General features: G+C 41.9%; 1 protein-coding gene across 1 annotated transcript in view; it reads right to left on the reverse strand.

Annotated features, from left to right (window-relative positions):
- CENPF (centromere protein F) overlaps positions 1 to 4,751 on the reverse strand; it is a 33,489-nt gene extending 28,738 nt beyond the window's left edge. The window contains exons 1-5 of the mRNA XM_033056045.1: positions 4,598 to 4,751; positions 4,147 to 4,351; positions 2,620 to 2,816; positions 1,236 to 1,351; positions 131 to 222 (exon numbers count right to left, since the gene is read on the reverse strand). Of these exons, the coding sequence (XP_032911936.1) occupies positions 131 to 222; positions 1,236 to 1,351; positions 2,620 to 2,816; positions 4,147 to 4,308 (567 nt within the window). The 5' untranslated portion in view covers positions 4,309 to 4,351; positions 4,598 to 4,751. The remainder of the gene's footprint in view (positions 1 to 130; positions 223 to 1,235; positions 1,352 to 2,619; positions 2,817 to 4,146; positions 4,352 to 4,597) is intronic.
- Between the last annotated feature and the right edge of the window lie 6,241 nt (positions 4,752 to 10,992).

Genomic DNA, 10,992 nt, shown 5'->3' on the forward strand with positions numbered 1-10,992 from the left:
TCTTTTTCCTTTTGAAATTATATTTTATGTGATGTAGAGTATTTTTCACTAGTTTTCAATTTCATTTTCAAAGTTCACTGAGTGGTTACTTTCTTAGATATCACACAAACCATTCCTAAGAGATATTTACCTTAAGCTGGATGGTTCTCAGTTGTAATTCTAGCTCTTTATTTTCTTGCACCTTTTTCTTGTATTTTTCTTCTAGTTCTTCAAATTTAGCATCTACAAAGACATGATGAACAGTTCTTCATAATCTACCTTAGTCCAACCAGTTTTTCACCCAATCCAGCCATGTTTACTTACCCCTTTGGATCCCTTCTAACTTGAAATATTCTAGGATTCAATGATCTTAACAAATTTAAGATGCCAGCTTTCAAATGAAAATATCTCCCCGGGAATGCAATTTTAAATAAAGTCAGGCAAATCATTTTAGTCTTATCCCTATTTCAGGAGTGCCATGCTTAGTGGAATACTTGACATTGCCACTAACTGCACCTCTTTTCAGATATGCATAAAGAAAGTAAAAGGAACAGGAGTGCAAGATTATCTCTGATTTCCCACTGGAGTAAGACTGAGATGCCAAACTCACAGAGCATTTGTTCTTAGCACTGAAAGAGGTAAATAACACATACAATATTGAATGCATCAAAGTTTTTCAGCATAAAGGTGTCTGGTTACAGAATTCTCTACTTAAGGAAACTTCCTATCATTTTTCCAGTTCATTCAAATATTTCAAATCTTTTTGATGTCCGTAATTTGAAGATAGAAGTGATGCTTTGAAATGGATACAGTGCATAAATTGTGTAGATTATCATGCACAGTAATAGCCTAAGCAAAAAATAATTTTCCAGAGAAATAACACATTTAACTGTTGATTGCATTTTAGTTAAAGTAACTATGGCACATGGAGAAAATTGTGCTCCCCATGACATGAAGGGAAGAGCTAACACCAGGAACAGGCATTCAAAAGATTGCTCCAGTCTGTTGAAGGATATCTTATTACTATTCCATGTCCCTCAACGTAGCATTGAAAAGGTGCAATATTTGTGATGTGTTCAATCAGTACTAATAATTTTTAAAATTGAAACCTAGGGTGCTATAAATTAGATACTCTCATAATAACTTTTATAAGAGAGGTTAGGCAACTCAATACAAGTGTAACATTTAAAATACTCAACTTCCCAAGAAAACTGACAGGCGGCTATCTGTGCTGGACGAAGAAAAGTATAATTTACCATTATTACTTTGAACTGGTGTTAAAGGAGCAGTAGAACTTTTCTGTGGAGTGCTACTGAACGATACATCTCCTGCAGTCAATGTTTGCTGACTTCTCTCAAGCTCACATTTGCATCTGTTTAGGAAGCAACATAAATTAATAATGGAAACTAAAAAGTTAATTAGCTAGTTTTAAGAGCCCAATATACACCAATAAATTATATTACTCTAAGAACTGAAAGATCAAGTCAAGACATCTCCACTGAAAAATTCGAGGTGGCATAACACAAAAATATGAATATATTTTATTTAGAGTTCCAACATATTTAATCAAGTCTATAGAACACAAAATCAAACCCAAGGTAGATGAAAGTCTATTAGAACTGTTTGAGGTCTCACTATATGAAGCTGTAGTTCAGCTAAACATACCCAAAATCACTGTAAGCACTAAGAATATCAAATACTTGTCAGGAAGCATCTTCATGGCAGGAAACACAACTTTTGATTGCTATGTTCTGATACTGCACACTTTCAGAAAACTATGCATACTTCATGAAAACACAGGGGAATACTATCCACTCAGTATATTTTTCACTTGTTCCATTTAGACCACTACCCAAAACACCACAGCAGATAATTCATTAGTGACTTTTGTGAGCTTGAAGAGTTACAAGGCTATCCAATTACACCCTACAGCTAGTTTGGAGGCCATACAAGAACTTTTGTCCTGCTCAGTGAGCACAGGTTGGTAAGATGTTGCTTCCAGGCTGTAGGCCATTCCATCAGTGACTCCACATTTGCCCTTTTTATGTTCCCTTTCTTTTACAGCACAACACCAAGAACTCCTCTCCCACAGAACCCTCAGTTGGAATGAAGTGACAAATGACCACGTAACAAACAAAATGCAGACAAATGCAAAATCACAAATGATTGCAAAGAATAAGATACATGCAGTAACTGATATTTTGTAATGAACAGTTGTGTAAAATAATATAATGGGAAGGTGAAACTCAGCAAACCAGACTGAATTTTGGGAATAGATAAATGGAACACATATCATCAGCTCACAACCTTTTTGTCCTGACATTTGACAGCAGATACAGAGAAAATCAGTGAGGTTCTATCAACCCTGTGGTATCTACACAGAATCTCAGATTCTTCACTGGTGAACCTCTGACTCTCTGCACAAAGCTGGTGTTTCTATGTACCATAAATTGTGTTGTGTTATTTCTCACAGCAGGCAAATACCTCAACAAAAATCAAAGAGAAAAAAAAGAAATAAAAATGAAAAGAGCAACATAGCTTCCTTTTTATTTGCTTCTATAAGGACATACATGAGGCATGAGCAAAAAAATGACAAAGTAATCATTGTAAATATGTTAGAGACATACAGTAAGTCCTCACCTTTTCAGTTCTTGTTCTAGCTTTTCAATATCCTTCTTGCAGGAATTCAGCTGACCTGACTGAATGTTGACCTGAGATTCTTTTACTTGAAGATCATGTGAAATTTTCTGCTTTGCTTTCTCAAGATTATCGCACAATTCCATCAAGCTCTGGTTCTCTCTTTTCAGTATTGCAGATTCATTTTTTTCATTTTCAACCTAGTTGGAACACAGAATTTTTTGAAATTATCAACTCCTCTCTATACTTTGGTACATTTATTATTTATATTTATAGTAACACAAAGTTTACAGGCTGTTATTTTCTTCCTAACACTTCAAAACCCTGACAGCTCTAAAAACTTCAGGTATATACATTTTGTTTAAATATTCTTGGATGTGAACAAAACCCACATTTCCTAAAATTCAACTCAATGACATTAACAGTTTCTATTTATTGACAAGATACAAGCTCTTCAAAAAATGCATCAATCCCTAAATACCAATAATCATCATTATTCCACATTCTTCAGTGGTCATCTCACTTCCCTTTCCAGCCTATCTTTAGCAGGCAGGAGACTTTGGCTCACTCCACAAAGTGCACACAATAATTATCAAAGGTCTCAACTTTGACAACAGAGTCTGGCAGGAAAGATGTCCTTCTCCTCCACAGAGGACCATCCAAGGGGCATTATCTTTGGCACAGTGCTGTTCTTTTAACTGAAAATTGTATTACTTGCAGCTTCTGAGAGTTTTAAAGCACCCCTTCTCATTGTTTGGGGAAGCACAGTAGTTCCTTGGAATGGTTGAAACAATTTCCTGGAAACTCATGGGAAGAAGCAAAACTGCAAGGCTTAGGATTTTCTAGAAAGTTGTAGCAATGTAAAGGGAATAACAGGCAACCTTTGTAAATTGTCTCTGATCTGTAGTCAAATACTACAAAACAAAATTGAGCCAAACAGGTCATTGCTGACCTGAAACATGGCAGAACCCTGACCAATCAGACCTTTAGTACCGTGCTTAGAGGGCTGACAGGGTGGAGTTAGATGAGGTGTAAAATTACAGCCCTAAAAACAAAAAGGAACACCAAATCCTAAAATCCCAGTCTCTACAAGGAAAAAACTAAGGAATAACATAAACTAATATTATAGGTATCTGTATGCAAGGTGAAATAGGAAGAGGCTGCCAATGGTGCAGCCCTGGTATATAAAATAGGCCCAGTTGTTACCATGGATTTTAACAGGTGTAACAATAAAATGTTTATTTTTCCTAATCATAAAGAGATGTAGAAAAACTGCAACGTGCACATAAATACCTAGAAACGGACAATCATGCCAAACATATAGGAAGCAGGAATTACATTAACAATCAAAAAGAACTAAACAGAGAGAAGAACATGGTAAATGTTAAATAAGATGAACAGTCTATAATTTTGTGCTACCTTTCTTTTCAGTCAGGAAGAAGCAGCAAAATACTAACCCATTCACTAACAACCACCAGAAAATAAACTGTTATAACAGTGTTTGGCATGGAAAATGGCATTTTGGGTTACCTTCTGCTTCTGTTTCTGCAAGGCTGCCTCCAAAGTCTCAAGCTGGTATTGCCTTTGCTGACGCTCCTTTTTCAGCTTATCCACTTGACTTTCCAGCTCATGGATCTTCTGCAGGACTCTGGGGGAGAGGCCCTCTTTCCATTCCTCCACAGCCCAGCTCATACTGGCCGGACTCTTGTTTCACATCAAATGGAAAGTATTGTGCCTGAAACACAAAGACAACAACAATGAGACCTTCCAAGACGTTAAGTAAGCACCCCGTTTAAAGAAATTGCATTTCTTCGGCTTAGCAGCAATTAGACTGCGGCATTCCTGATCTAAACACACCCCTTAAAAATATTAGGTCCTGTTTTGACACACTTCTATGCAGTTCAGAGCAGATCATAAAACCTCGCTCTAATGAATCTCCTGGCAGGGTTTATATTCTTGGGGCTGCGTTTGACAGCGCTACCTCAGGCGGCGTCTCCTTGCAGAAAACACACGGCTCCGTACGAGGCGGCAGCGACGCTTCTTCGTTTACTTTTCAAAGCAACGCGGCTAAGCCGAGGCACCTCCGAGTGACTAAAACTCGAGATTAGCGACAGGCGGAGAGAGCCCTCATAGGACACGGGGGTCGCCTGCCACCGTCAGCCCCGCACCCGACCGCTCACTCACTGTTAAGCGCCCACCGGAGCCCGACGACAGCGACCCGAGCCCGGCGACCGCGACCCGAGCCGAGCCCGGCGACCGCTGCCGGTACAGCCCGGTGCGTACAGCCCGGTGCCCACAGCCCGGTGCCCTCAGCCCTCACGGCCGGACGCGCTGCCACCGCCCCGCGGCCGTTTGTGCCCGCCCCCGCCATGCCGCGGCCCTGCGCGCTGATTGGCCCGGCCACCACGCAGCTCGCCACGCGGCCGCGGCCCCGCCGCCAATGGGAGCGCAGCGCGGCGCCGCCCGCCCCGCTGAGTGGCTGGTTCGGAAGCGTTCAAACTCCATTGGAGGTGGTTGCGCAGGCGCGCGGAGGGCCCGAGGCCGTTGCCCAGAGCTGGGCGGGGCGGTGCCCGGAGCTGGGCGGGGCGAGCGGCGGGGCGGGAAGGGCGTGAGGGTGAGGTGGGCATGGAAGCAGCAGTTGTGGGGTGTGATGGCGGTGTCACATCTTTATCCAAACCAACTTTCCCGACCCCAAAGAGAACCTGAATTTTGAGAAAAGGAACGACAACACGCTGTCCCCGCTCACTGGGAAAGATCAATGGAATTCCCGAAGGGCTTTCCTATTCACTTCTACTCCCGGGGCTTGGGGCTTGTTTTTTCTTTAGTGTTTTTTTTTTTGAGGCGAAGGAAGGCAATGTAGCCCAATATTACACATGTTCTACCCAGAAATACGAACACAAAAAGCCCCAAATGGTTTGGAAGTATGGTCTAACACAGAGCACAGAATGGACACAGCAACAGTGAAGGCTGAAGGATTGTAAAGTTCCTGTGAAATTCCCTGAGTACCTGGGACTGGTTTTTCAAACCCTCTGGTGTTCCCCTCCCTACCACCCGACCTTCTGTCTGAGGGGTCTGAAGTGCAATGTTCCTTTCCGTCAGAATTCGTGACTTGGGATTCCATTATCTGTTTGTCATTTTATGTATTTAAATGTCCTGCCTCTTGTAATCATTCTGGGAATATTTACTCAAGCACTGTTCTTTTAATCATATTTAGGAAATCGAGTTAAACAAATCTTCCCTGAGAAGTTACACAGCTCACCAGTTGGCTGGTGAGAGCTCTGATTATAAATAAATACAGCACAACAAACTCACCAGCACACTGTTAAAAAATCTCCAGACTGTCTCCTGAACGAAACAATCCATTGCAGTGGTGGAACTGATCCATCATAAATACCTCTTCAAAATTAGAATTTTAAAAGCCCAAAACAACCAAACTAGAAATTTCTAAGCTAGAAATTTCCAGGATGAACTTTATGCAGGTGTTCCTGAGGGAACAGCCCAGAACAGCAGTGGAGCAGGAACTGCTTTAGAAGAGCGGAAAACCCTCACATAGTACTGCCAAATAATTAATGAAAGCTGAGAACCAGTCTGAACTGAAGGGGATCCTCTGTGTGGTGAACAAGGGGTAAATATTCTGTAAGAATAAAATACTCATTGTATGCTACTTTTAGTGTTTCCTGTTGGACTGTAACAAATGCTGCTTAATCAATTATAGAAGTTAAAGAGTTTTCATTTTCTACAGATGATATTACAGTGGGACTACTGATGGATATGCAGCTCTAGCATTTAAACCAGTTCATCATGATTAATCTCTCAGGGAAGACTTCAGTGAAACAGCTTTAACTTCCAAGACTGGTGGCATATTTTTCTGAAGGGGATGAATGAGTGGAGACAGCCTCCAGTGCTCTTACAAGGCATGAAAAATTAAAATCTGCCAGTGTGTGCAGAGCTTTTAAGATGCGGTCTGATTAATATCCGGATAACTGAGGCTAAAGAAAGGGAACCTGACCACTGTTGTCAACTTAAATATGAGAAAACACGTGTTCTGAAGCTGATTTCTAAGAATGGTCGGGTTTGTACTGGGTTAATGATTTACAAATTAATTCTTTCATATTTAACAACCTTTATTAACTATTGCAGGAAATAACTAATTATCTTGAAACATAAAAAGACTCATAAAGAGTACAAAAACTTGCTTTTTCTTTTGTCACATCAACTTATTCTGCACAATATCTTCATAAGTGTCAAGACATTAATTACTAGAAGTAAATATAAGAATAAAAATATTAGTAAATGTAAGATTGAATTATGAAATACAAGAATAAGATCAAATTCTCTGAAAAAAATAGGAAGTTAAAAAGGATGTTAACAACAACCATCAGTTTGTCTAACACTTGTAATTATTTTCATTATTCTCTACTGGCTAGAATTCTTAAGGTCTCTCTAAGAGGCTTCAAAATCCCCTATTTTAGAGTTCTCCATGATTTTGAGCAAAGACTATCTCAAGTCTTGTGAATTTGCTTTTCTCTGTCCTTGAAATTCCATTCAGTTTTTTTCCAAATGCCAAACATCACCAAAAGTTTTCTTACCTGCATTCCTTACTGCAATTTCTAGCAAGGAGCCAGATCAGTATGTAGAATACAAAAGCCACTAAAGGTTGTATTTGTATTGCTACAGCTTATGTCAGAGTGTGTGATGGAACAAAACCAGAAGGGAAAGAAAGGGTAAGAACGTCATGAGAAAATCTCCCCCTATTTGGATACTGCAAGGAGTGGAAACCAGCTGGAGCTTTTCCTCCATATTCTTCCTTGCCAGACTCAGAATCCCCCAGGAAAGGCCAGGTTCATGTAAGTGTATGTATAAATACATATGCACATCAAAGAGCCCTTGAAGAGCTACAGCAATCCCAGGGAAAGAGATAAATGGGCTGAGTGCTCTGTGTCTGATGGGGTTCCACCTTCCCAACTTCCCTGCGGAGGCACCAGAGGCAGACACTCTGCCTGGCTGGGTGTGAAAGAGAAAATGAATCGTTTTCCTTAGCCTCACCCAAACCCCACCTTGTACTAAGTGATGCCTCTTGCCTCTGGAAGACAAAATTCCCCTTCTCTGCCAATGTGAGAAAGTAACTGAGAAGATGGTGGCAGTTTAGGTGTCAGTGCTGCAGCTGCACAGTTAAGTCTGCACTAACTGAACCCAGTGAGCTACTGTTGTAAAATACGTTTTGTTGTTTGCACACCCTTAGATTCCCTATTCTTCACATGTTTCCCACAGAACACGTAGCTTGTTTGGTGAACAGAATGAATGTTGAGGTGGATGCCATTGGGATGCATAGAGAACCTTACACCTTAGATTTCTCAACTGCCTTTTGCTCTTAAAAAAGGTTAAACTGACCTGCACAATCTTTATTCAGAGTTTATTAACAAAATCAGGGAGCACAGCATATCACAAATTCTAACTCTGTTCCCAGTGGAGATGAAGGTGTTTCTCTAGCGAGAATTACAGTGTTTTTTATGTACCGATTGAAACTGTTACTGAAGTGCTAATGCTGACACCTGTGCTAGGGTCAATTGGATGAATGTATTAGTGGATCAAATACCTACAGTTGCTCTATTGTTTGGGATCACATTGGTTAGTACAGCCTACTAAACACCAGTGGGGAGGTTTCCTAGTACTGAGAAGGTGGCTGAGGTTCCCTGGCTAATCTAAGGTGATGCAGTGAATCACAGGCAGGTGCTGGATAGGGACCCACAAATGCAGCTCCTGGCAGTTTCAAACACCTCCAGGCAATGCTACCGCACTGCCACCCTCCCTTTTGTCCCCCACCTTGCCTTTGTGACTACTTTGGTGCTGATCTGAACTGCCAGGTGAGAAGGTTAGACAAGTAAGGGGTATTCTGTCGAGCAAAGATCTTTCTGGTAGCATCAGCATGTACATATGCACACTGGGCTGCAAACTGCTGCATTGTCTGGTCAGATAAATGCCTATCCCAGCTCAGCAGCTGGAACAGGGATATGCAGGAGAGTGAGGAGGGCTGTGGGGACACCAGCACAAATGAGTTAAAACATCATGTAACAAGACCCTAAGTCCCTGTGCTCTAATACCTATCTGTCACAAAGGCTAGTAAGAAACCTTTACACAATAAATAAATTCTTGTGTTTTATAACCAGTGTGTCTTGCAGGGATAAACTATCTTACAGCTTCTGCTTTCAGTTAAGTCCCAAATATATTTAGGGCAATTACTCTGTACTTAAATGCTTAAGAGAGGAAAAAAAGGTGGGCAAAGTTAATAGAAATCTCAGAGCACTAATAAAGCAAGTGTAACTCCTACAAGAACTATTGAATGGTGCATCCAGAAATACTTAGGAGGAATCTGAAAATAGTAAACAAAGTGCTTTGAAGGGGTCACCAGTGGGTGTGAAGGGGTCACCAGTGTGCTGTGTTGCCTGAGACCAGAGCAAGGGCAAGAATAGAGCCAGAGCAGTTGTGGGATGGCCCACCTCTCAGGTATTTTTGAACACACCTGCCTGTAAGCCTGCTCTCCATGTTCCCAGCCCCTGATGATTGCATCTGACTCTCCTGTCATTAACTTTTTTTTTTTGGTCGGAATTGTAAAGAAACATATAGTTGTGACTGAAGGAACACTCTGCCAGGGAGTGAGAGAAGACTGATTTCACCGAATTAGATTTCCATGAGATTCTAAGGAATAGCACAGAAGTGAATCCGTGGGGAGGATCCACATGGGCCACAGAGCGCCTGATTCCTTTTGGAGGATGGACTTTTTACTCATTATGTAGTTCAGGTATATTTCCAACTCTCAACTCAAAAGGATTAGAGTAACTCCCCAGTGGTTTGGGGTTGTGTTGGCATTCTTGGATTCTTTGGGGTTTATTTAACTTCCCTCCCACTAAGTATGGCTTCTGTAGTCTGAGATGTTTCCTTTTTCTAAGAGTTACACAGGTATTTCATCCCCATTCTATATTCCTATATACAGTTAAATTTTATGGGAGGGATAATCATCACTTCCTGTCTCGGCTACATTAGTCTCTTCCCGTATACCAACTTATAATCAATATAAATTTGGGATATAATACAAGTTTAAAGCTTGCTGCCAAAATATTCGTGCATTGGAGGTATACAGAAAATGTCTCAGTCTGATGTGTGTGGCTACATGTGCCCACACTACATTGTCCAGCGGTGCCCAGTTTGTACTTGGCAAACAGCAGCAGCAGCCAGTGCTGAGCCTCTGCTGCACTGTTGCTGTATTTGCAAGTACAACAGAGGGGTACCTTTGATGACCACAAAGTGCTGCATACATGTCTCATTCAAGTCTAATGGCACTCAAGAGGCACAAAAATCAAGTTAATTGTATGGTGCAAAGATGCCCAATACTGCCTTCCACTTTCAGGACACAGTCCCAGTATTCTACATCACCGTGTCCTCAGTGAAAGCCTCTTCAAATATATGTTCTTTAATACAAGTACAGCAGCTCTTTATCAGAGCTCTCCGTGTATATAGTCTCAAATTTTATTTTGCCAGATCAAATCCAAAATCCCTCTGGTTCTGAACATTTATTAGGCTTTAGCACAAAGGTCACCCTTTGTGACAACCAAAGAGACAACCCGACCGGCAGGGAGAGCCCCTCGCCCTCTGCTCTGCTGCAGGTGAAGCCCCAGGTGCGCACGGGGAGTTCTGATAACGGGGAACCGGGAACGAGATCGGCAAGGGGAGCCTGAGCCTGCTGCTGCCGGAGCATCACACAGGAGGTGTCACTGCAGCCTGCTTCTGCCACCTGAGGTTGAGGTGTCCCGTCCTCTGCATGAGAGGACACAGCCTGGATGTTCCGGCGCCTCGAGCCTGGGGCTGCGGCGACACCTCCCGGGAGCTGATGGCACAGGAGCGGCACCCGCTCCTCTCCACTGCCCCAGCTCTTGTCCGATCCACCATTTAGAAACAACCTTTCGATTTTTCACATGGGCTCCAGAAACTTTCCCTGTTTGACATTTGTTGTGTTCATTCCTCAGAGAAACAGCCCTTTGTTTAACTACCAGGAAAACTTCTTATCTTGCACACAACACCACTTTTAAGCTTGTAGGAGACAAGATTCTAAGCTCTTTTCTATAGAAGAAAGTACCTGGAATTTAACTGCAAAGTGGGTGAAAAATGCTTGAACAGTGGTAGTTAAGAGCCCTTTTTACTTCTTAACCCAGTCAAAGGGCCAGAACATTTGCCTGTATGGAAAAAGGCTGGCAGTGGCTGGGATTGTATCATAGGGAGCCATAAGTACCTGCATGCACTGCAAAGTTGTTAAGCCCCAGTTCAGCCCAAAGACTCCCAAAATCTACAAAGCCTGTGTTCTGATTATGGCCTTTGAAAAGT

Source organism: Catharus ustulatus, chromosome 3 (assembly GCF_009819885.2).
Source record: "Catharus ustulatus isolate bCatUst1 chromosome 3, bCatUst1.pri.v2, whole genome shotgun sequence".
Taxonomy (NCBI): Eukaryota; Metazoa; Chordata; class Aves; order Passeriformes; family Turdidae; genus Catharus; species Catharus ustulatus.